Source organism: Sturnus vulgaris, chromosome 1 (assembly GCF_052056855.1).
Source record: "Sturnus vulgaris isolate bStuVul1 chromosome 1, bStuVul1.hap1, whole genome shotgun sequence".
In the NCBI taxonomy this organism is placed as follows: domain Eukaryota; kingdom Metazoa; phylum Chordata; class Aves; order Passeriformes; family Sturnidae; genus Sturnus; species Sturnus vulgaris.
The window spans coordinates 125,180,580-125,207,428 of NC_142243.1; the positions used below are offsets into that span (position 1 = coordinate 125,180,580).

Sequence of the window (26,849 nt, forward strand, 5' to 3'; positions counted from 1 at the left end):
GGGCTGGCAGAAATACAGGGAGAAGGGGGCAGCCACCACAGCACACCAGAGACGAGGCTTGATTTTATTTCCCCTGGCTGCTGTTACTCATCTCACTCTAGCTTGAACCACTAACTATCCAACGTGCTTCCTCTCTCACCTTTCCCCTCCGAGAGAGCTGTTTCCAGTGAAAGGTAAAAACTCATAAAGAAGATGCACGCTAAAATTTTCTTGTGTCTAGAATCAGGGCAGAAAACTGATGCAGTTGCCTGGAGGGAGGCTGCAGGAAGAGGGCCAGGGAGTGCAGCTGTGGAGGTTCAGCCATGGAGGTTCCACTGTGCACCACTGAAGCCTCCTCCTTCCGCAGGTGGGCACAAACCCTCCCCTCCTTACATAGTTCCAGGGCTCAGCCCCATAAAGCCCTGGGATAAATTGCTGTTTCTGTGCCTTTCCAACCAAAACCAACTTTCTTTGGTTTTGCCACCATAAACATATTTATCTTGTTGCCATGTTTCAGGTTTGCACATCCCTTACAGAAGAAAGAACTACACAGAATTTTTTTTAAAAAAGACAGAAACAACAACAACAAAAAGCTTATTTAAAATTGAGATTAAAGTCTAAAGTGTTTCTTTCTTTAAATTAGAAATTAATAGACGAATAAAAGGGGGAGAAATCAAAGAAATTAATTTCTGACCATCTTTAGCATGAAAAAGATAACATTCAAATTTTTATCTCAAAGTAAACAAAAGTTTATTGTCCCCTTTATAAAGATTTCCGAGTTTAATCCACAATCTAATTTATGTTGTAAAAATCCGTTTTCTTGATTGGCTCAAGTAAAACGAACCAAGAATTTTTAAACCTATGTGAAAAGGTAGAAGCATCAGAACTTGAAGCAATCCTACCTGATTTGCAAGACTGCAATAAAAAAAATCCTCAGGCTCAGAAACAAAACTAGGTTTTTTGAGGGGGCAAAGATCTATATCTTTTGCTACACAACTAAGTTTTAATGATAGGCATGAGAGTTATAACATCAGTCATAGCAAATGTAATTTAAAGAAACAGTCAGGATCAGAATGAATCTAGAGTTCGTATTGACTGCAGTATCTGCTATTATATGAGAATTTTTTTTTTTAATTATTACTTGATACCAAGAGCCAGATCAGTACTGAGCAAAAAAAAAAAGATGTAGCCTGACATGATTACCAAGCATAGTGGAGGAACACTAAAAGCACAGAGCCCAGGTGAATTTCGGTAGTAAGCTTGCATATTGTAATTTCCACACCAAATACAGATCATGACACCTAGTGGCAGAGCTGCATTGTGAGTATCTAAGTCATAGCAAGACTTTATTCATGCTAACAGAACACTAATATGACATTTACAACCTGTTTAAGCACACGTTGGGAACTCAGCATTTGCTATGAGAGTTTTATACGTACCCTGTATTCAGCAGTGGTAGCTTGTTAATCCTCCCCTTCTCATTCCTCCATTGTTCCGTTTTCTGATTCTGAGATTCCTTACCCCTTAATTTAATTTAAGAACTGAGGACAGAAATACACAGTATAATACAATTTCTTTTGTAGTCTTCTGATATAATGTAGCAATGCATAATAAGGCAAGTACTTTTCATTAGCCTACTACAAATCTTTGTGTAAGTTCATTCAGATGCTGAATCATGATGGTACTGTCCATTGAGGTTTGTGGGGTTTTTGCATTTGTTTGGTTTTGGGTTTTTCCTTCATAATTTTATGTCATGTCATTTTCGCTTTACTTACTATTAGTAGTTTGAAGAACAACCCTACAGTGTAGCACATGCTTAGCTTCAGTGCACCCAGAGAAACATGAACATCAGCATCAGAATACGAGGGGGATTTAGTGAACTTTCTGCAATAGACAGATGTAATTCCAACAAGCCTCTAAAATCTCCAATCTGTGCTATTATTTCAATACCTAATATTTTTATTACATTTATTACATTACAAAAACATATCTTGAGATGCATGTATCAACTCAGAAGTCTTGTATCTTGATATACATTTTGTGGTGCAAACAGAATATAGCTGGAAGAAAACTGAATACAAAAGAGCAGATTTATCCCAAACCTTACCATGTGTATTTACGTATTCTATAAAACAAAGGTTAATATATTTTATAATATTTTAAGTCCATGGGTGTATTTTGCTTTTTTAATGTTTCCTATATGATTGGAGCTTTACATATATGAACAACTAAATTGCATTACTAGTCACTTCTTTAGATTTACTGCACCCGTACATTTGAGGGTGTTTTTCCTGCTATACTGCTCAGATACAGGATAAAGGCTAGTCAGTGCCTCCAGTAAAAGCAGCTTAATACAACCTAAGAACTTCTCAAGTTTTGAAAACAAGATGCATAGTTTGTATGTACTCTTTCACTCTACTCCATTATTAAATAACAAGAGTGTCGTGACTTTCCCAACAATCTAATTTCAGTATGTAAGTGGTTAATAGGAGTGATTAATTTAGTATGCAGTTTGAAAATAACAAAAACCCACATTAATGCCTAAATGCCTGCATAAATACCTAAATGGAGGAAAAGATAGAGTTATTCTATTTGGTCTGTACACATGAGTGCAGGACACCTGAAGATACTTGGCCTTGTCATTTTTAACCTCATTCAGAAAAAAATAAATCAGCACTTTCACAATGACTAGCAAAAAATCAAAATATTCTAATTTTTACTAATATATTTTATTATTAGAATTGTAGTTTTAAAAGAAGTCATCAAGAAATGAGTTTCCACCCCTCAATATACTTTGGTGTTACAAACCAAACCAAACACAAATCCCCAAAGAAAATACCCAATGATGTATTTAAGAAGTAGGAGACTTGCAGAACTGATTGGAAAGGTGTTCTGAAGGTCTGCTCCACCCTGCCTCCTCAAAGTAGGACCAACTTTAAAGCTGGATCCGACTTTCAAGTTAGCAGGTTGCTTGGTTTCCTTTTGAAAATTTCCAGGACTGGAATTCTGTTTCAGATTATAAAGTTTCTTTGTAGCTGAAAATAAGTACTATTTATTTATTAGAGAACTTGAGAAGTGAATAATGCATTATTTACATTAGTCAGTCATTCTGCTAAATAAAAGCCTCCAGTAGCTTAGTACCAGAAGAGTGGGTCACTTAATTTTTTAAACAATATTTTTCCAATCATTAAAGGCAAAACCCAGGAGTTCGGGAATATATTTGATTAAAACCCAGTATTATTAATGAACCTAACTCTAGTTAGACCACTGCTCTCCCCAATTACAGGTGCAGAACTGTGATTATAAAAGTAGATTACAATGCATGACAGAAAAATGACTAAACCAATTTATCACTAGGTAGTACAAGGAATGAGAGGCATGAACAAAGACAAAACAAACTACAAATAAATACTGTAAAGAGTTTTCTTAGGTAATGGAAACCATTTACTCTTTATGCTCCAATGAGGACTCACAAGCAATGAATTTTAACAACTCACACTAATACACTCTCTTTGATGATTCATGTCTAAAATGTGAGTTCCCTAAACCAGATGAATCACACAATCACTTCAAGAATCTAAATTAAGTGAACTAGAACTTGCACTTGTCAGCATATATTGAATTCCATCACGGTTGGTATAAGGACATTGAGAAACCTCCACATCCTCACCTCTTTTAACATCTATATTTTTTTTTAGACCACAAAGTGAACCCAACCGAAAAGATGTGCTGATTTTGCAATTACCAGCCTTCATCTAGGTCTCCTATCATTAAGGTATCAGTGCTGTTTCTTTATTAATTGACCCACTGCTCCAAATTTAGATTGCTTTGCAGGTAGCATTGTATTTCCCAGCAATCACTTGCTGCCATTATTTTCATACATCAGTGCTGGGAATAGTAAAGCCATGTGTAAATAAATACTTTACTCTTCTAATAACGCTAGTGAAACTTTAAAATTATACTGGTAAATTACTTTAAGTATTAGAAGTTGTACTGCACATTCAGAAAAGTTCATTCACTATCATAGTTCATGTATCCAAAATTGCACAAAAGATAGCCCCAAGTCGCTAGTTTAAATTTGCACATTTAATTTGTGACAGCTATTTCCATAATTTTTCATTTATTTTTGACACAAAGTACTGTAAAAGTTTTCTGTACAGCCATCTCACCTTCCAACAACTACAGAAAATGTGATGTTGCAATATTTATGCTTATCTAGTCAATATGTATAGTTGCTGCACAAACTTTGTGTATGTATATGCATAGATACCTCATACAAGTTCATCACCCATTATGAACATTGGAAACTTCTCAAATATCCTATGCGTTTTACATATTAAAAAAAAAAAAACAACCCAATAACCAACAAGATTTGGATTGCTTCTTTAAAGCACAGAATGGTAGAAGAAAACAAGTATAATTCAGGTTAGCCAGGGATTCACATCTCATGACTACAGCAATGAACACAAAGGTAACTATAGTTCGATAAATCAGCAAGAATAATAACAGAACTAGTAACCTGAAGATCATGGTGTATTGTTTTTCCAGTACAAAGCATAAAGACATTTAGAAATGGCCTATTTCTGCATTAGTAGTAATTGCTACCTGATAAGACTACACCAGCTTTGCTCAGGAGAGAAGTATGGGAAAGCCAAAGTGTAATTTCAGGCCAAGGAAGCAATAGATAGTGTAAGATTTAATTCCTGTTTACAAGCCTGGGGATTTGGGGGGTGTTGCTTTACTGATAGCATTCTGACTACATAAAAGGCCTTCAAACAAGCCCAAACAAGATGCTATTTCCAGTGATGGTGTTGTATGAGAGGATCACAAACACTTTGAAATGCTTTGGATTCTCATTAGTGCCTCTCAGTGCAGGCAAAGATTAGAGCAACACTTCAAACATGACCAAAGCGACGCCAGTAATGTGACCAGTTTGTACATCCGTGTCCATATTAGTCACATTTACTTGCAGTCATGGTCGTGAGAGCGTGTACTGAAATATACTTATTGCCACCCTTACATATAGCAGACTAGACTGCAGAGAAAGCAGGGATTAGGCCTTTAATATCTTGAAATTAAGGCCAGTGTTAGACATGAAAATTAAGTACTTTGTTTTTCTTTTATCAAATGTGTATATAAATCAGTAACACACTGGGTTCCATAGTGAACTTAAGAGTGTAGTAAGGCAACAGATAAAACTGTGCCTAGATTTTCAAAACAGTCTGTAAAGATGCAGTGCTATGTAATTTGTTTATGCTTTGTCTTAATAGGGCTTTGAAGAATCAAAACATTGTCAGACATGGGGAAGTTTCTATGAAGGCATGTGGGCACTGTTCTCGTTTAAACTTTCAATGAAATTCAGAGATGTAGAGATCTGCCATAGACGTTGCATTTTTAAACATTTTTATTTCTTGTTCCAAGTAATTTATTGGTTCGATTATCTCATTAAATGAACACTGAACTTCTCCAATGATGTGGGGGTTTACTCTAGCTTAAATTGTCAAATTCAGCAACATTCAACCATCACAAAACTAGTGCTTTTGGTAAATTATTGGATGGCTGGGAAAGGTCTGGTTCAATTACATGGTATACAGCAGCATTTTAGCAAAAATATCCAGTCAGGGCATTTGTGTCAATTCTCAAAATATCCTAGAGCTCCTGTAACTCCCAAACTTCCACTGTTCTGATATAGCTAGGACATAATGGCAAACTGATGATTTGGTGACAGTGCACGATAAATAGTTTTATTTTATCATTAATGGAAGAATGTTGCACTGACTACTCATTTAAAAAAACCTGCAAAATTAGAACTGCTGCAAATCCTACTGTCTACTCTATTACACCTTCACATAACAACAGTGTTTAGTCCAGCTATTTTTGTCAGTTTATGTACATGACAATGTTTGTACTAAATTACAGCCAGTAATTTATAATTTTGTCATCAGACTCAAAAAAAACTTTACTAAAAGGTGGGGTCTGATTTTGGCAGGACTGTAAAATGATGTGAAGCCAAACATCTTTAACCAACTGCATCTAATATTGATATGATTTGTCTCACTCAAATACCTTGTTATACTACTGTTCATTGCTCTCCTCTGAGAAAGTCACAGTTGCTATTACATGAATAATATACAGCAAACTTCTTGCACAATAAACCTCTTGGAAATAGGTATTTTGTAGGTGAAACTGAGGATTTCAATTACACCTGATGTAGGTGTAACATGCATGGATTCTGTATGTTCAGCTAATGTAATACCTGCTGCTTATTTAATTACACTCCACCTGTTTTGAAGCTGTGTTTTGTTACAGTCCCTAGAAGCAGCAGGAATCTTGTTGCTCTAAGAGCTTAAAAATTGGGCAAACTGAGAATGAAGCTTGTGTGTGCTGGCAAGAGAGTACTAACAGCATATTGGAAGCATTGGTAATCCTCTAAAAATAAACATAATTTGAGTGACAATGCTGCCAGTTGCCCTTGCTTTTAGTGTTACCATTCACGAGATTCTATACTTAGAAGCATATGTAGGCAATGCTTTATTCCCATTCCTATTGACCACGATAAGCCCTTTATGTCATGTACTGAGTCATGTTTGCAGTACTGGTAGCTTCTGAACCTTTCTTTTTCTGGGGCTGGGAGAGGGAGAACCCTTTTTTCTGTATGAATGCCAGCTACAGACAATTTCTCTTTTCTGCTCTTGCAGTCTGGCTTCATGTAAGTCTAGTTGTTGTTCCAAGGGAATAATAATTCAAAAATTACTGATTTAATACAGGTTTAACATACTGCATAAATCCATAAGTATTTTTTTTTACTTCTACATAATGGCAGAAATACAGGTCCTTTTGAACTTGTTGCAGAATTGTTCCACTGTCCTGCAATAAAAGGTGGTTAGCACTGTAACTTAATAGAGATGGATGGGAAGCAAATGAACTATGCAGAATGGGAAGCTTCTTTCTACTGGTTGAATTCTTTGGACTTTTTGTGTCCTTTGATCTCTGTATCTCTATCAGGTAAATTGAATGTCAGCAAAAGAATGTGTTTAGAAAAAAAGAAAAACAAAGTCAACAAAAAAAACCCCTTAGATTAAAAAACTGAAATTTGAAAGGAATATTTTATAAGAATTTGTAAGTTTTAACTTCCTGACAAAAGCTAGCAAGTTCTCACTTCCTTTTATCCACATTATTTTTAATACAGTATCTTTGCTTTAAAAAGAACCCATAAAGAATGAAAACTAAGTGTTGATGGAATCTTGCTCTTTTAAATGAAAAGCTGCAATTAAAAAGGTGTTTGATACTATCTAAAGTAAGGTAAAATATATAGAGATTGATATACACTAAAACTCAATGCATGGCCTAGGCACAATTAGTACCCACCTTTAGTATGTACCTACATATATATAACTACTGTTGAGATCAAACCCAAGAAATAAACTCTACGACAGAGAAACAGAAGTCTGGTGCAGACCATGCAGGAAGATTCCTTTCCAGAGGCCAAATTCTGCTGTAATAATTCTTTTTTTCTTTGCAAAGTAAGTAAATGCTTTGCTTTGTGACAGCACTCTCAATAGTGACAGGACGCATTTCTCAAAATCAAGCACCAGTGCATTAACAGCTGCCTTGAAATACACAAAAAACCATCTCTCACTACAAAACATTATGGAATCACCTTTCACAGAGATCACCACAAATTTTCCAATTAGATCTTTGGTTTACTCCAAAGAAAACCCCGAGATATTAAACTTGGTGTGCAGGGATGCTCCAGACTGAGCTGGCTGGCACAAGACAATTTTTGTTATACTTACCCAGGTACATCCAATACTGAATAAAAAAGTTCAGATGGACTTACATTTCAGAACTCCTTCAGGAAGACTTAAGCCCTACTATATTGCATGCTACAGTAACTAATGTCAGGAAACTTGCTTTCTGGATGAAACAACAATTTATACCAAAATCCAAATAAGCCTTTATAATGTTCACTTTCAAAAAAGTGTCACACAGAAATTAGTTCAAAAACCCTCAGCATTACAAAGTAGCTGATAGGCAACATACAGAAGTAGATGATGTATTTAACTGAGTGTAGCAACAATCCAGAGAACCTTTTAGGGAAAAGAATCACAGGCTTTTCTATATAGCATTCCCCAGTAGTACCCAAGATACCAGGAAGACATAAGTAGTGCCTAGGTATGACTTAGTCTATTCCTACAGACTAAAGAAAGGAAGCTAACAGAAGAAATTTTCAGAATTATAAAAGACAGAGCAAACTATTGTATCCAGTCTATTTTCCATCAGGAAGACTTCAAAATCTCTGTCAGGCACAGTATGAAAGCTACTTTGCTGTTTATTAGAGTTTCTGGTAAAATTATTGCAAAGGCTACCCATTCTATTATCCTTAATATAGCACATCTCAACAAACTGCTGCTGATTGTCCTACAGGACTTTGATCCTTCAGTTGCATCATGACCATAGCTGCATTGCATTTGCCCTTTTGCAGTTTTGAAGAACTTCGTAACATAAGAATTATAGGTTGCTGTAATTACTGTCATTTTCTTAAAAAAAAAACCAAAAAAACCCCACAAAAAAAACACCAACAAAAAACAAACCCAAAACCACAGAAACCCAGAACACCATGCCACCAGCCAGAGTTTTAGAGAATCTTCAGGATGCTATCAAACTTAAAACTTCAAGAACTGGTTGTTCTTCCTCACACACTGTGAGCCTATCTCCATGTAGTATCCTCGTTGTGTTGGTCAACATAGCTTGAAGGAACATTTGAAAAATCATTCCAAATACAGGATTGTCTGGATTATTATTATTATTAATATTTAAGGAACACAAAGACACCTGTTACTCCAGCATAACACTTAAGATACTAGTTACTGCCTGGAGCAGATGACAACACAGACACCTAAGAATTAAGAGCATAGTCCAAAACCGAGTGTGATGCAGAAGATACCAGTGCAAGATGATGCACACAATTTCTCCCCTCACCTCAAGCCCCACAAATTTAAAATCTTATGCAAATCAAGACTTTAGGCTGGATATACTCTAAGTCATCTGGAGATTTGATGACTTATCTTTGTCACTTATTTACTTAGTTACATATACATTCTATACTGCATCTTCCAGTGTTCTGATCTTCAATAAATTATCTACACCAAGTAAATAAAATGTACTTTATTCTGTGTATGTGAAACATAGCTAATAATATTTTCTGTAGACATATGGACAGTTTAGAGAAAAAGAGACTTCAGAGCACACGTCATCACCAGCAAAATAACAGCTGTCACACATTCTTCACTGACCCAGCATAAATACAGATCAAAACCACCAGATTTCATTGATTCCTTGCACAAGACCTTCAGAGGAAGGGATGAGATGGCAACCAGTGTGGTTTTGTCTTGAAAACCTCCAACCAGAGAGTGCAAAAGTCCTGTTCTTGAAGTATACAATAAAGAAATGAGATCTCTGAGAGGTGGGACACAAGTGCTTTACGTGTTAGATGACTGTAAACATATCTGGCTTTTTATCTAATCTCAAGAACATTTGATTTGTAACATTATTGCCTTCCTTCTGGAAAATAACTGGCATTTTCTAAACAGTTCACTGCATCTGTAACTATATTTGATTAAGGTTTGACAACATTGATCTGTTAGAAGTTCACTAATAATATCCTCACAGAACAATGACTACAGACTTACTACATATAACAAAACAAAAAAAACCCCACCAAAAAAACCAACAAAAAAACCCAAACCCCACACCACCAGAAAACAACAACAAAAACCTCCACTAAAACACAAAAAGCCAACCTGTTCCTGAGCACTAGAACTCAAGGCATTTAAATGGAGAGGTAACAGATCACTTTAAGGTTTTGGAACAAATTCAGATTTTTTTACTAGAAAACAGAGTTTAAAAAGATAGGAGAGTCCCCTGCCATTGCCTGTTATAGGCAGTCCAGACCTCCAGCTCTAAGGCTTCTCATAGGACATACTCAGGTTCTGCATAACACAAGGTTGCTAGTATTTTACATCATGCAGAAAATTCTAAGGACACAAATCATGTTTTAGCTCCCACCTTCCAAACCCCAGCTATACAATGCTTTCCATTTCTTGCACTAGCTCTGAAACTATTGCTTATGCAGCAAGCTGATCGAATTTGCTAACTGAGAAGACAGATTTTTACTTTTTCTTAAGTCTGTTTCATACTGGTTTACCACGTCAAATCATCTCAGTGCATACTCAAGAATAAAGTTAGATGCAAGGTAAGAATGCAAATCATTAGACTGGAAAGAGTACAAATACCTCTTTCTCTGGTAATAGCAGGAACCATACTTAATTTTATCTTTAAGGATTAAATGCCGCAGAGAACTGAATTAGCAGCATCCACATAATATTGTAGTCCTGAGTAGAGAAAGAGCCCAGAATGTTCATCTGAACAGATTTAACCCTGACCTACTTGGCACAAAAAACTTCAAAGGGCTTGAAGAAAACAGGTTCCCCAATTGCTGAAGGCAAGACAAAAGTTTTAAGGTCTTATCATGGAGATTATAAATAACAAAAAACAGGCCAGCATGAGGAAAGAACTGTGGTCAGTGTTACAGGATTTCAGATTGTAACATCTTTCTCTGAGGCCATGATTATGGTTTGCTTCACTGGATTCCTATTCAGAAGAGTCTCTTGTAAGCCACTCCATCAGCAGAGGTCATGAGAAAAATGTCACTTCAAAAGACAAAGTTAAACTGCACATAGCGTGTATGTAAAGTAGAGGGAGTTAAATACAATCTAACCTACTACTACTGACATTAAAGCTCTTATGAACTATTATATTAGAGACTAAGGACACAGGCTTATAAATCCAATCTCTAGACTTCTATACACTGCACAGTCGATTCTGCATTTAATTTTTGGTTTTTAGATACAAATAATTATCTGAATGAAACCTATATGGTTTTGCCTACATACTTCAGGACAGAAATGTTACTGAAATACTCTTAATTTGTAATTTAAAAAAAAAAAAATCACATTAAGTAGCTCCTGAGAGAATATGCTACATTGAATCAGCTGATCAAAATTTCTTTAACACCATTTTTAAAAGTACACAAAATCTGCAAGAAAAAGAAATTGAGAGCGAACAGATTTCCTGCACTGCTATTATCAGTAAAATGAAATCAGAGACCAAATATTTTCAAATTTGTATTTTTGAATTATATAGTAACAGGCAGTTCATGATATTTCTACTCTTCCAATTTTATAAAAGTATTTTAAAGCCAGGGGCTTTGGAAGTTTAGTATTAGTCCTAGAAACAACAGGCCAACAAGTACCTGGCACACAAATCACATCCAAAGTCTCCCCATGCTACTGTGTGACTGCAGCTGAAGATGGAAGATCACTTAGCTTAATTCCCCTTATTCAGTTCAACACCCAACTATTCAGATACTGCTGTGCATTAGAGCAAATCCAAACTGGACTGGGTGATATGGATTAAAAGTAACTGATTTTAGAAGAAAATTAATTCAAACCCATTCTTTAGAATGATTAGGATTTGTAAGCATGCAAACACAACATAATGCTCAATTGCTCTACCAGAGGAGGCAAAAACTATACTGACATCCTCCAAACTTTAAAACTCTACAGCTGCATTTTTGCAAATCTTTTCATTTCATTAGGGTTCCCCCCCCCTTTTTAAAACATAATTAATTATTGACCTGGAAACTTCATGGTCTCCTTAAAAAGCATACCTTTAAATACAATTTACATCTTAGATTTTGTCAGACTTTCAAAAAAATTAGTAAATAAAAAATCAAACATTTAGAATAAACTTCACAATAGAAAATATATTAATTTAAAAAACTTAATTTTTTTCATAAAAATACATGATTTAGCCATGCAGTGCCTTGCCTTTTGCAAAGCAGAAAACATCGTCTCTTGATAAAGAATTTTTAAAAACCTGAGAGCAGTTATTGGTACGAGGCATAGATTTGATTAAACAGTCCTGACAGATGCTGACAAAATAACAGAAACTCTTTTCCCACTACTGCAGGCAAACAAGAATCCTGCATCTGAAACTTCTCATTAAGTATTTTAAGTACTTGTAAAATGGCAAAATAAAAAAAAAAGGAAACAAAAAACCCCACGATAAAGAACTACATGCTCAAATGTGAGAAATGAAAGCATGATATCTAAGTGATTTTTTTTTTAAATTAACTATTTCTTTCAGCTCTTACAACAGATACCCTCTGAAGAATGAGGAAACACCTTACTGTTATGCAAATTCCTCCTCTGATATGCATCACAACATTTTAGAATTACTGGTAGTTTTTTCTTAAGAGTGGCTGAATGCAAGGAACTGTGCTCCTGCACTCCACCATGAAAAGGTCCACACATATTTCCATTCAAGGGTAGAAATCTATTTTAAAACAAGAATTTATTGTGTTATAGTATAAAGACACTAAACACAAAACAAAGTGTTTAACAACATGAATATTGACACAAAATAAAAGCAAGATAGTTTCAAGCCAATTCTGTAACCATTCCAAGTGAGAAATTTCAAGTGAAAGAAAGTTACATACACAGGGTCACCCTTGAGAAAGGATGGCACCACCTCCATCTAATTCAAGCCCTTTTTCAGGACATCATGGCATTGTCAGAATAGTTGCATTATTTTGAGGGTTTGAGTGGTATATAAGTTTTGTCTTGGCCCTCTCTATACAGGTGAACTTACCCACAGATTACAAGAGAACCAATGAGGCATTTCTACTGTAAACTCTAAGACCTGAGGTACATTCTCTTCTAATCTACCTTTCATTTTCTTGATCTAAGTATATTATAGGGGGTGGGGGGTTATTAAAGAGCAGCATAAATTTGGTTATTTAACTTCACTATAGTCCATGTGTTAGCACAGGTCAATAAAATGTATAATGTTTTGCACTACAACACCGACCGTGATCAAAATACATATGGTATGTCATAAAGCTTCTCTGAAACTATGGATTGTAGTTTCCCAAGCCATTATATGAAAAGATAATTGAATCTAAGATGTACTTAAGCCATTTCTTCAGACATTACCTGGTCACGCTAAGGTCTCTTTCCTGTGGACTATTTTGATAGGACCCATTATGTGAACCATTCATACATGAATTTCTAAATTGTTTCAATTAATACAGAGCAGTGAACAGGACTATACAGATTAAGTATCAGATTACTGCTTGCTCATATGAACCATTTCCAAAAATAATCAGTTTCATGATCTCACAACAATAAAATTTTGCCAAACAAGAAGTCTGCAGCATAAGTATTTCTTTTGTTTAAAACTACTTTTTTTGGTTCATAAAAGAAAATTCTATGTTTCCAAGGCTCATTGTGAAAATATATACACACATCAAATTTATATCCAAAGCTATATTTTACCATTGGGTTTTAAAGGCCAAGAGATCTTTTCAGTACAGTAGAAAAAAAAAGCAGTTCCTGAAATATATTGTAGCCTCACTTCACTGCCAGTATCTACAGTTCTGATGCTGTACAAAATACTTCTCTGAAGCAAGTCCATCTAAACTCTATCCACCCTGAGTTAAGCAACTATACTTTTTTTGAAGTATTTTAAACAATAGGTAACAGAGCAGTATGTACAAGGCTATAAAATGTCAGTTATCATACAGCAGATTAAAAAAAAAAAAAAAATCAGTCTTTTCAGCCAATTTTCTGCTTTTTATAGTAGTTATTCATTGTGGATTTGGTTTAGAGATTTCTTTCTTTTTTTTTTTTTGTTTTTACACCAAGCTATTAGTTGATTTAGACATTCATGCATTAATTGCTTGAATTATTTTTTTTTTGAGTGCAACAGTAAGGCAACAGTAAAAAAAAAAAATCATAGAAATTTTGCATATGTGTAAAGGTATTTAGTTTATAAAAGTGCTCCCTAAAAAGACAACCTACTTGCAGTATCAAAATATTACAGAGTGCTGAGAACAACTATCATTTGAATAAATGTTGCTCCACAGAAAAATGTCTGATTTTAGGCTTTTCCCCCTTTTTTTGTTGAAGAAAAGCCGGGAAAAATTAGCATGGCTACGTGGGACAAGCAAGTTAAGAAAATATACTTTAGACTAAACTTAAATAAGAATGTCCACACTTTTTTGTGAAAACTTTAAGCCTCTGTCAAAAATGTATTTTCTTTTCTTTTTATAATACAGGATTAAAAGACAAGATGATGCTTACAAGATAAAGAAATAATTTACATGAAAATATCTTCTGACAAAGCTTTTCAATCAAAATATTGTTTTTTAACATTCAAACATGACAAACAACACAAAAGAAACAGTGAATGCAAACAAAAAATGTTATATGGATTGCTTTCGAACACATAAATAAATGAAATATTGGTGTAGGCAGTAGGGCTCATGCTGATGGCTAGCAGGAAATAACAGTGTGCAATCTATTTGGAAAAAGCTCTAAAGTACAAATTACAAGCCCAATTATGGACTGTAGCTAGTTCAGTTATATCACTGCCATCCTCTATCTCCAAAATAAATTCTTGTTTAAATCACTCATACCCTAAATTACTCATACCTTTGCTTCAGAGATATGAATAACTATATACAAAAAGTAGTTTTACTTCACCATAGGGATAACATTGTACCTCTCTGCCAATGTCACTTGAAAAACCACCCATGTCAAAACAATTTGACAGCAGATAAACAATTTAATAAATACGTAATGATCTTATTACAGTCCTTCAGCTAGGCATGTTAACTCATGCTGCTAGTTTTGTGGTCACAGTGCATAGAATCCAAATATAAAAGAATGGGCTGGATTTAAGGTAATTGTCAATCCCTTGCTTATAATCCAGATAGATCCAAAACTTTCGTAAGTTCTGTCATGTGTCAATCTTTTTTGTGGCAGGAGCAAAACCTTTCCCTGGTACAATGTCCATTGCCGGCAATGGATGCACCAAAACCGCCAAGGAGCTCAGTGTTATTGCACAATATATGAAGACCTGGAATTCTTCCAAAAGCTTAAAAAAAAAAAAAAATGGAATTATTCTGACATTTCTGGACACCTGCATTAATACTGTATGACTAATAAAAGCATGTCATTTGCATGGACTGAACCAGCGATCAACATGCGCCCAGAATGCACACTAGTAAAAATGCAGTCAAAGGAAGTAGTCTTCATTGCCTATAGGTCACTTCCAGTCAAAGGTTAAAGTTCAAAGACTGAATGATCAAAGTGCTCATTTTCTCAGTAGGACTATCTTCTGCTACGAGGATCACAAAATGGTGGCATCAACATGTGTCATCTTTAAAATAAAAGAAGAGCATTTATGGAAAACACATAAACATTCTAATTCCAAATAAGCAAAGTGCTATAGGCAAAAAACAATTCCTAGCATAGAGAGTAACATGCAGAGGAAACACCCTGATTGAATAATTCTGTCATTGTGCTCAGTAACAACTCGGGGAGAAAAGACAGTATTAAAAATTAAACTTACAAAATACATATATACCCCCAACGACATTAGTATTAGCAAATACTCCATTAAAATGACGGTCATTTCCATGTTTTATGTTTAGAAAGCTACTTGCCAGGAAAACGAAAAATCAAATATGCTTAATATTTTGCACCCTTGAAGTACTGCAGATCCACAACAGTTATCAAATTAAGACATCCTTTTATAAGGAATACATAGGGATAAGACCTGGCAGTGTGGGCTGCTTCTCAGGCATTCTCAATCCTTTATACATTTATATGTGTATATGTGGGTGTTTATATATATATATATTTCTTTATTAAGACTCAACACAAAACAATAGCTTACAGATTTAGGCAAAAAGAATAGGTTAGTACTATAATCCTAAAATCTTAAACCTTAAAGTAAATTGCATACACTAAATTTTAGATACTGTGATTAGACAGAACATACTATAGAAATGCATGTTCTATTCCTATCTTTTCTGCATTATGCGCCATATTAATTTTGTCCCTTTTAAACATTCTCCTTCACACATCAACCTGCAGTATATTTGCACCTGCTAGCAGTAAATATTAAGTTGTTAACAGAAAGCAAACTTACTGTCTGTTTATTTTTCAAGGACTTACTTGTAACTACCCACGCCTAAAAAATGGAGCCTCATCAACATTCTATACTCTCATGTGAAAATATTCTATCAAAGCTATTATTTGTAAAAAAACTCTTTAATTTTTAAGTAGGCTACTGTACATGTAAAAAAACATGGACAAGGATGCAAAAGAGAGAGAGAAGGGATATTTCAATGGTGTACTAAAATTTTAGGCCAAATATCAGAGAAAACACTTTCTACTTAAGAAAAAACTGAAACCAAAACCAAACCAACCTCCAAACCCAAAAGCAGCACAGAAGTGCTGGTTGAAAAAAAATACCATTGCCTTTCCCTTCTTCCTCGTCCCCTCCTCACTGCTCCCCTGCCCACCGCCCCCCCCCCCCAAAAAAAAAAATCTACCTCCCAAGAACAACAAAGGAAGTCAACAACTTTATGAAACCAATTTCAGAGGATCCTTCTCTGTCTTTAACACAACATGAACAACTCTCACACTGAAACTCAGCAGGAAAGTCAACATCCAGTTGAAAGAGACATTTGGTAGGGCAGACAATCTAGAAATATTTTCAGTTATCAAAGATCAGGAGAGTTAAAATAGGGCTTGTGAGGACATAATTTTGTAGCAAATAAAGCTACATAACTCTGCTCATGGAATAAGCTTCTGTGTTGGGGCAGGGATGATATGACAGATTAAAAACTCTGTATTCAAAGTTGAATGCAGACACACATTTACATGTCAGAATATGTCTCAAAGTGCCACTTTATCCTGTGTTCATCTGGGTTTGCTTTACATCAGCTCCCAAGCAGGGACTATTCTGCTCCCAGGTAAATAAATTCAAGGCACATATTGGAAAAAAAATGCATTCCTTCAAATGCATGTATTAATATATATGACAGACGTCTTCCTATCTCTTCAAAACACAGAGCTACAATGTCACGTTAAAGCTAAACCAGTCCAATGGGCAGCTGACAGCAGAAGTGGCAGAAGCAGTCTGCATCTCCCTCCACAGTGTTATATTAGCACTGGCATTTAATTTCTCACAGCAGGTACCCCTGGACAGCTCGTTTTCTTTCCTGGGTGGGATTGTTTTTTCTTCCTTCACTTATCCAGCCAAATGTGGTTCAACCACAAGATTAGATATATGACACTTCAGTTGAAACATGAGCAGAAAATAAACATGACAGAAGCATCTTTTCACACTTCCCATTTTACTGTAACATACCATTTCTTTAAACCTGTTTAGAAAACACTGACAATTTTTAAAGATCATGACTTGGCAGTCTTGTATGTCCACATAGGAGAAACAAAATTTACTGAGAAAAGAAGCAAATGACACACACACAAAACTAGAAGGGAAAACACTCTTACAATTTATGAATTTTTTTGTCCAGTGGACATCAGGAGTATTTCATTTTTTCCTGTAAGAATTTAAGGTGGTGGGGAGCCCAACAAATTTTTAATCAAGACAGTATGAGTTATTTAAATGAACTTTCTTTCTCTTGACTCAGGTTGGTTTTTAGGTTGCTCTGAATTTGACAAAGGGTAAGGTTTTCTGACTTCCAGAAAAAAGCACTGCAGTTATCTCATAGTAACTAAAATACCCATTCAGTGACCTGTAAGCCATGGTTTTGAGCCATAATAACACAGCAACCTTCAGAATCAGTAACTCAGATTTCTTTTCATACTAAGTTTCTATTTTGCTTGTTTAACACAAATTGAATTTCATTATTAAGAGCTAAAAGTAATATCTGCAGACTGTTCTCCTTTTACAGATTTCTATTCTAAATCAAAATGAGACTAGTACAAATTAAAAGGAGACAGAGCATATTTTAATCACAAGCCAATAAATTGAACTTTACCTGTTTCTCTTTAAATATAATTAGCAAGTGAAAATAGAAAATTAACAAAAAACTCTGCCAAAACTGTCATTTAAGAGAAACCAAAACTAGAAATGGAGAAGCACCAAACACATTACAAGAGGATGAATACAGAGAGAGAAAAGAAAGTGACCACTGAATAATCTGGTGAGGATGAAACTCCTTGTGTGCAAAATGATTATTATTCTTGGAGTCAGCTTTAAAAACAACCACGTGATGGTCCCAAATTTCTTAGATATACCTTAATCTCATGACATACAGCACTTCTCTTACTGTACCTGAAGCCACCTTGTCTTGGAGTTACTGTATTATGAGAAACAGAGTTTCATTCTTTTACATTACAATATGTCAAGACCCTGTGGGTCTCAGCAAGTATTATGAAACCATCCAGTTTTTCTTGTTAGGTCATCCATGGGCTTTTAAGAATCTTAAGAATTTTAAGAGTGAAGACTTTGGAATTTACCTCTCCAGTCATGAACTCTCATTGCCTAGAAATACTTGCTCTAGTTTCACTTGAGGGACAGAACACATCCTGGAGTGGGGAGCACATGAAAAACAGAGGATGTGTTATGGTGGAACCTTCAGCTAGAAGCAGGGATGGAATCAACTGTTCTGCACTACACTAGCATAGAGTATTACCTGCTCTGACATATCCCTTCCCAAAGCACTTGTCCTTCCAATAACTACCGTTTGTACAGAATTTTCCTAGGGAAAGCAAGGACAGCATTGCTAACAAGAAAGGAGAGAAACAAAGCATGGCCCATCTCTACCCCCTTCTTCTCTCTTTCCTCACCAATGGAGTGGATAAGACAAGCACATACAGCCAACTGCAGCTCTGGGTGGAGGATGACAAATGCTGAGGCAGAAGAAAGAAACCACACAGTATAAAGCAAGACATAGACCACATGGAAAGAAAAGAAAAAAGCACAAAAGCAAAAGCAAAGCAAACCCCAAACCAAAACCGAATAAAGAAAAAAACCCCAACACAACACCAGCACTGCAGACACTAGCAGTTTTAATATTTTTTTTTCTTCTTTATTGTGTCCATGGAGAATCTTATTACTATATTATTGAGTATTAGTTTTTAGGAGCCTTTAAAGTCAGTCAACTGTCCCATAATGGAAATTCTGATTAAGACTGGAAATCTATTAAAACACATAGCTGTTTACAAATATATAGGTATCTTTTCAACAACATAAAAGTTTTTAAAGTGCTAATAACAGCAACAAAAATGGTTTAGAGCAAAACCTAGTTTCATCATGGACTTCCTCCAATCTCAAACTTTAAACTTGTCATGGATTGATACACTTTATAAGAACTTTGAATGAAAATCAATCCTACAACTGAAAACAGGTTTAAATTTCCACTATAAATTATTCAAATGCGATATAAAAAAAAAAGCACAGCAGACTATCTCAGAAACAGGATTTAAATCACTTTTTGAATCGAAAAAAATAGTTTAATGTTTTGAATACATTTATCCTACTTTCCTACAATTTAATTGCCCTCAGCCTGAAAAGAAGTTAAAAATTTCCAGTCCTAGTTAGATACTTACCATGATACCACCATTTTGTTTTCTTTGGATTCTTGTTACATGTTCTTACATAAAACGAGTTATCTGGAGGTCGCCTCTGCAACAAAAGAAAAGACCTACAAATAATCAAACAATCCTCATACTGTAATACGTGAGCTATTTAATAAGCTTATGAAAGATTACCATGTGAATGCAGCAAAAATGAGGTAACAGGCAGGACTAGACCTTTTTAGTCAAGAAAAATCTCTTAAAGATCCAGGTAACAAATTCTTACTTGAGATACTCCAAGAAAACAAAATAGTAAAAATCAGTTTGGTGATAAATAAGGGGAGGAAAAAAATAGAAAAAAAGAACAACCAGCAAACAAAAGAAACTAACTCACAAGCAACAGCTCTTGTTCAAAAAACCCCCCAAAATTAAACTCCTCTGCAGTTTGGAATCTAATTCTGATGCATTACATTCAATTCCCATTCTAAGGCTCAGCTTAGAGTGGGTGAAAAAATAAATTTAAGTACCTGCATCTAATCATTATTACATATTCTTCCGTTTTCTTTGTGTCACAATTTACAAAACTCATAGGATAGAATACAATACAAAGCCATTTTGGGGTGGTTTTTTGACTACATATATGACTAGGACTGATTGGGATGCAAAAAAAAAAAAGGCATGTTTGGATAGCACATACTGACAAGCTCTGACCACATCTAACTTCCACAGACAGCCCTCTGCGAAAGAAATGGTCAAAAGTGAAAGGGCAATCTCTTTACAAAAAGGTCTAAGGTATTCGTGCCAAAAAAGCAGCTTAGCACCATTTACTTCCCTGAAATGAAAATTATCAAGTTCACTGAAATAGTACAGATGCAAAGTTAGAAACATCTGCACTGAAGACATTTCACTAGTCATTCTATGCTGCCTTTAGAGGAAGGATAATTTTACAAAGAATTGTCCTAAAGCATGATTGAACTTCACAGTTAGTACAACTGGAAGGGTTCCATCCACTGCTCTATTCCAGTAATGATATTATGGAAGTTATCATGAAAACAGTGGCAAAGTACTTACTGCAATGTTTATTTTGCAGTTCTAGCTTAGTATTTTCTCAGTAGTAGAAATGTAGATACAGCAGTTTTGCCTATTTCAGAATTCGAGGAATGAAAATTTGACTTTGTAAAGTAAAAAATTACTAACTTTTGCTTATTTTACTTCAACAGTGCTAAAAAAGCCCATACCTTTTCTTTGCAGCTGGAAAGCATGCTAATAATGCTAAGACAAACAGATTGCACTGAGAGGGCTGGAGACCAGTCTTCCGTTAGAATGGATAAACAGATATGACCATTGCTATAAACATGAGGATGAACAGGGATATTGTCTCCAGTAAACATGACCTAAAAAAAAGGAACAAAAATAACTAATTTATAGTCCCCATTTTAAATAAAACTGGATTGGTTTGGGAAAAACAGTATCATCTTTTTTAAGAAGTAGGTCTGCCATTTTCACTTACACTAAATAACACACTTCAACACATTGAGTTATTTCAATTTTGGAAACTATTAAGTGAAGCATAAAATAATCAATGGAAACCTAAAGAGCTAGGGAAGCTAGAATTAAACAAATGGTTAAATATAGGGGATTTTCTATTAATATTTACACAGCATAGAAAAATGCAAAGGTAATAATGTTAAGACAGTGCAAAATCTTGCAGCCTCTGTCTTCCGTGTCCTAAGGAAAACGGCTGTCTAGCCAAAACACTGCATTTTAATGATTTTATAAGCCACAATGTTATACACCAAGAAGCACAACAAGATTCACAAATGAGTATTTCTATAAACCTGGACATAACAGAAATAAAGTTCTGGACAACTCATCCGGGTTTCAGCATAAAGAATAAAATTAAAATTCATCAAATCTTATTAACTATAAATAAAGGACTTGTGAAACCAAAGTATGTTACCAAATACGAAATATTTTTAAAACATTAATTCAAATAGAAAAAAATTTATTTGACATGAAAGAATATGGAAGAAAAGCATTTAGAACCTGAACTCCTCTCTATTTAAAGGTACTATCATAGTCAAAAGAAGGCTAGAAAAGCAATTTTGACAACTACTGCTCTTATATCAAGTTTTTGTCAAACACATCATTGGTTCAGGACCAACAGAAAGAGAGTAAAAGTGAAATCTTCATATCAGTATAACTCCTTTTCCAACTCATTTTATGCAATAAAAACATAAATCTCTGTCACTCATAACTATAATACCCAGCAGTTTCTTAAGTGCTTCTTAAGCTATATAGGTACACATAAAAATATGTAAGCATGTACGCAACACACCCACCTCCTCACTGATGACAAGAAGCAACACCATCATAGAGGAAACTGAAATTAGAGAGCTTAATATATCTGCAAAATGGCAGACAGGTTTCTAAAGCATAAGAGAAACTGGATGCAGAATGATCTTTCATATGTCTTTGAACTGGTGTTTCTTAAGCATTAAAAGGCTTACCTTCATAATCCTGTAATGTATTTCACTCGTAACTAATATCCTATTTTTACATGACAACCTGAACTAGGCAGACTAGGTAAGTAAAGGCATGCACTCTATGACAGATAACATACATTTAAAGGCAGAAAACATCCAAGTGATTAAAGCAGCACAAGTGAAAACTGACAATTCACAGTAACTAAGTTTGCAGGAGAGGTAATTATGACAAAGAAGTTTGTAGTGCAGAATGACCCTACTGCACAGCAACGTTTGAAAAACTGAAATTCTAGCCATCTGAAAAAATCCAGTATCTAGTACTTAAATATTTAATTGTTTTCTGCAATAAAATTCAGTGTAGATGTATGGACCTAATTTGCTACTTAACAATAAACTGCACAGAGCCACACACACAGGTTGGGTAATAAAGACAAACAACCTGGAACTAAACCAAACTGACTACTCTCTTGCGGATCACCTATAAGTAGTACCTTGCAAACCTGATGAGGTGCAGAAGTACAAGTGGCTAGTTTGTTCTGTAAAAGACAAAGTCAGCATTCTAGTGCTTATCATGGTACCTTAAAATACATGAATTTTTATGGCTTGAGTGCCTCTCACAGCTCCATGCTTCAGTTTTAATACTGATTAGAGAAGCTGCAGAGATCATTTCTAGAACTCTGAGCTGAAATAGACAGGAGAAGAACTAAGGCACTCTTGCTTTTCTCCTTCCTTTTTCAGAAAAGCAGGGGTGACAGCTGACCACTACTCTTATCAGCCATATTTTGAAACGTTTCCCTCAGGTAATGGAGGAATAGATGTACACAGCACATTCTTCAGTCTCCAAGTTCTGCTGTCCTTTCAGTTCTCCAGGTTGTCTTAAAAGCAACACAGTATCACATACCTCAGTTGTAACACTGTTTGCAGGTCTCTCAAGCGCATCATGTACCTACAAGAATCCCTATTAGAAGCACAGTATTTCTTCAGCTGTATTAACAATGGCAGCAGACAAGATGCAAGCCTTAAAAATCAACCAGAAAAAAATATGTTGAAAGTAATAAGGGATGAAGCAGCAGTTTATTGTTCACTTGGCTCCTGCATCACAGTAAAGGAGATCTTCCTACTTTACCCTGTATTTCATGACATTAATGTCAGCATCAAAGAAGCTTCCAGTTTACACTGCTTTCATCTGTCCAAGCAGACATCAGCACCCTATACTTCACTGCAGAATCATTTGTAAAGAAAAGGTATCTGAACAATGTGTTTAACACAAATTAAAGTAAGGGAAGCTGACATTAGGTTATGTGGATAATACAATACTCAGCACACATCACACAGCTGTAACCTGAAGGTAGCAGTAAGAGAGAAAGAAGGCAGCAGTTACCTGAGGTGAATCAAAAGGATACCGACTACTAAACTTAAATAAAAGCTGAAATTTTTCCCCTTCATAGAGTGTTCCTGGAGCACCTTCCATGTCTACAATCCACCTAAGGAATAGGGGAAAAAGCTGTTAGCATTCTGGACTGACAAATTAATACTTGTACTCCTGGAGCACTGGATTAATCAAATCAAGTACCAATCACAGCCAGATCATCTAACTTCTCTTCTAATACTGTAACAATCACAAAGGTGAGCAATACATCAAGCCTGTACTTGAAAGAAATAAGCTTGGTGTTTTGCATACAGACACTGACACAGTGATGCAAATTATAAATGTAATTATGACTTGAACTATATACTGACCCATCAGTTCCCAAGAAATGGCTCTTTAATGTGAGACAACAAAGCTGAAAAAAAAAACCTGCTTGAAAACTTAAAAGGTTTGGAAGGAAACAAACTAGTACACATTCTCTTTTGTGTTGTATTACCTTTCTGTCATTGAAAACATCAATACAGTTTATTAAAACAAAATCTGTAACCAAAGCAAAAGGGCAAAGCTCATCTTGTACTTACATCTGTGAAAAATTCAGAAATTAAATGGTATCTTGCAGGTAATGGAATCAAAACTGGAAAACTTAATTGTGTAAAAATTAAAAGGTCCCAGCAAATTGAAACAAAACAAAAAAAATTGTAATTTGAATCTGTAACAAAAATAACACCTCAACATTCTTTTTCCTCTGCTTCTGCTCCTTCCACCATTATAACATCAAAGTAACTGACAGGTGGAGTTGCTGGGGAAGACGGTGGTGGTTTTGCATGTGGGGGTTTTATTGTTTGGTTTGCACTGTGTTTTTTTAATACAGCTAAAACCAGATGCTTTGCATATTGTTCAACACATGCAGCAACATCCTGCTAACTGCAATGATTTTAGAGTTCTATGTTGACCACTTAATACCATTCTTTGCAGCATCACTTTCCCATTTTTGGTTTTTAACCTTTGATTGAGCTTTACAGATCGAAGCAACGTGATAAGGTAACGAGACTACAAAAATACTCAGATATGGTTTACATCAACTCAAGGAAGGCAGCTGAGATTTTGCAGAACAGCAGTGCACTCAGAAAAGTCAACATCTCCAGCTGGCAGCTCTGATGAGTCTATTCTCAACCTCTCTCCATCCTCCTGTAATACATACTCTCTCTGTATTTAAGCCATGCACATTTTTTTATTTTCCCCTCTATCACTCTTTGGAGGTTTTTTGCTGGTTGTATTGCTGTTGTTGCGTTTCGGCTTTTGGCTTTTTTTCGAGAAAAGCTGCATATTTAATAAACTGCTAACTCTCACACTCTTCAAGAGGAATGCATCTTCAACAGCTGCACAGTGACGGCTGTACAGTGACAGCTGATGAAGTATGTTACATATTTTAACTTGGTGAAGATGCCTTTGATTTAATCTGTGTCCACTCCAGATCACTTATCCTTTCTTACGCCTTCTGCTTTTACATTTATACACAGAGTGCACCAATACTCTTTAGATTTATTGGCTTTTGTGATCCAGAACTTCCACTTTCAAGTTTTTAAAATAATTTACTTTACTAAGTAGAAGATAGCTTTGCCTGGATATTGGTCCTTTTATGGTCAAGGAATCTGTAGAACCCATATTTCCTTCATGCTTTACAGTTTAGCCTTCTCAAATTTCTAATCCTTGTATATCTAAAATAAAAGATTGCTCAATGTTCTAAATGACCTAGTTACATCATGGGATCCAATTATTTTATTCAACATCTTTAAAAGCCAAGCTAGTATTGCTACACAAATTTTTAATGCAGCCAATTCAAACTGTAACTTGATTAATGAACTCAAAACATGCTACCTGTTACCAAAAACCCTCAAAGAGAAAAAAAAAAATATTACTTGTGACAATAAGCTTCTAAAACAGCAACAGTTTCAAAATCTAGCACGACAGTAAATAGGAAGTTTTTATGTGCAAGGTATTGAAAGATATAGAAGTTCTACAGATCAGAAATTATAATGAGGTAATACTCTGGAAACAGAGATATCCTTTTCCATCTGCTCAAACTTTGATTTAATATTTTTTTGTTGAAATAAATGAATACCACTTGCAATATTAGACTGACTCATTTTTGCAGAAAATTAAAATCTGCTATTTCAATTCTAGTCCTATCCATCTGCATGAAGTATCACAAAGCCAGCCTTGTTTAAAAAGCCAGGAATGTTTAACTCAGCATATATGAGTCCCAGAAAAGCCTCATGTAATGTGGTCTGAATGCCACCACCCAAAATGCAGATGCAAAACCATCAGAATTCAGCTCTATGTTTAAGCTGCTCCATCAATCAATAACATAGTCCAGAACATGCAGTCTGAGATCATACTCTCAATGTTTACAAGGGCTCAATTTTTAACATTTCTCCAAAATGAAGCTAAGAAAGTGATGAGAAAAAAATGTCAACACACTCTGAATATTTTGAATTTCTGTCAATTAAAAAAATAGATTAATACGAAGAACAACTCCATCCACTCCAATGGACACAGAATATTTTACCATGTTTCTCTTCCCATTTCATGAATCACCAAGAAAGCCAAGGCAGGGAAAAAAAGTGCAAACAAGTATACCCAGACAGCCTTGCTTTTTAAGAAGTTTTCTCCACTTGCCTTAAGAGAAAGAAGGTAATGAAAATTAACAGCTATGACATATATTCCATTCAAATATCACAGAACACTAAAACAGCTACTCCATTATTTCAGTAAATCTAGAAGAGTTTTGGAGGTTTGTAGCTATGAATTAAATTGTTTTATTCTAAAAAATGCAGAAGCTTTTACCAACTGACAGTTTGTTAGACAGTAAAATGCCTAATAAAAATTTAGTAAATTCACTATCCTGCTCCTGAAAGTGTCTAACACATTACTGCAATATGCTTATTAAGGAGAACAATGTTTCATTGCCTAGACTAAAAGCAAAATTCACAACGTTACTTGGAGTAAGTGGTGGAAGTGGGAAGAGAACTTCTCATTACTTAGTCTTTTCAGCATGACAGCAGAAATAAAACAGTATATATACTTACTGTGTAATTGAATTTTGTACACTCTTTTCATCTAGAGTCATTCCCGGAGGTGGATCATTTTGAAACGCCAATAGTTCTTTTTGTAATCGTTTCTATAAAGAAATTGTATGGAATATTTGAAATACTAAATAAAGTTCAGCAATAAACACACACACTTAGGTACATTTCATCAATTTTTCAAAGGTAAAAGGAGTTTTACTTGACAATTTAAAAAACAAAGTGAAATTGAAAGGTGAGAAAGAAGGATGACTCCACTCCTAGAAATTTTACTGAAAAGACACAGGCAAAATAAGTTACAAGCTTCAAACTTACTTTTTGGGTAAAATATACAGGCACTTACATTTATTTGCAACAGTGCAAAGGGAAGAGCTGTTGTGTTACAAACTACACAGAGGTATAAATTAATTTTTTGTATTAGAAAAACATCTATAAGAGCACTACTCCTAGCAGCAAACATTTC

The 26,849-nt window shown here is 35.1% G+C and overlaps 1 protein-coding gene across 7 annotated transcripts in view; it reads right to left on the minus strand.

The window, feature by feature from the left end:
• Window positions 1-1,366: 1,366 nt before the first annotated feature.
• The window catches only part of UBE2W (ubiquitin conjugating enzyme E2 W), a 43,361-nt gene continuing 17,878 nt past the window's right edge, over window positions 1,367-26,849 (minus strand). For 3 of the 7 annotated variants that reach the window (XM_014883526.2, XM_014883527.2, XM_088176297.1), the window contains exons 2-6: window positions 26,390-26,481; window positions 23,313-23,415; window positions 20,684-20,839; window positions 19,479-19,554; window positions 12,378-15,267 (exon numbers count right to left, since the gene is read on the minus strand). In XM_014883526.2, the coding sequence (XP_014739012.1) occupies window positions 15,254-15,267; window positions 19,479-19,554; window positions 20,684-20,839; window positions 23,313-23,415; window positions 26,390-26,481 (441 nt within the window). In that variant the 3' untranslated portion in view covers window positions 12,378-15,253. Of the gene's footprint in view, window positions 1,521-12,377; window positions 15,268-19,308; window positions 19,555-20,683; window positions 20,840-23,312; window positions 23,416-26,389; window positions 26,482-26,849 lie in introns of those variants that run through there. The other 4 variants (XM_088176282.1, XM_088176294.1, XM_088176278.1 and 1 more) reach the window with 3 other exon arrangements.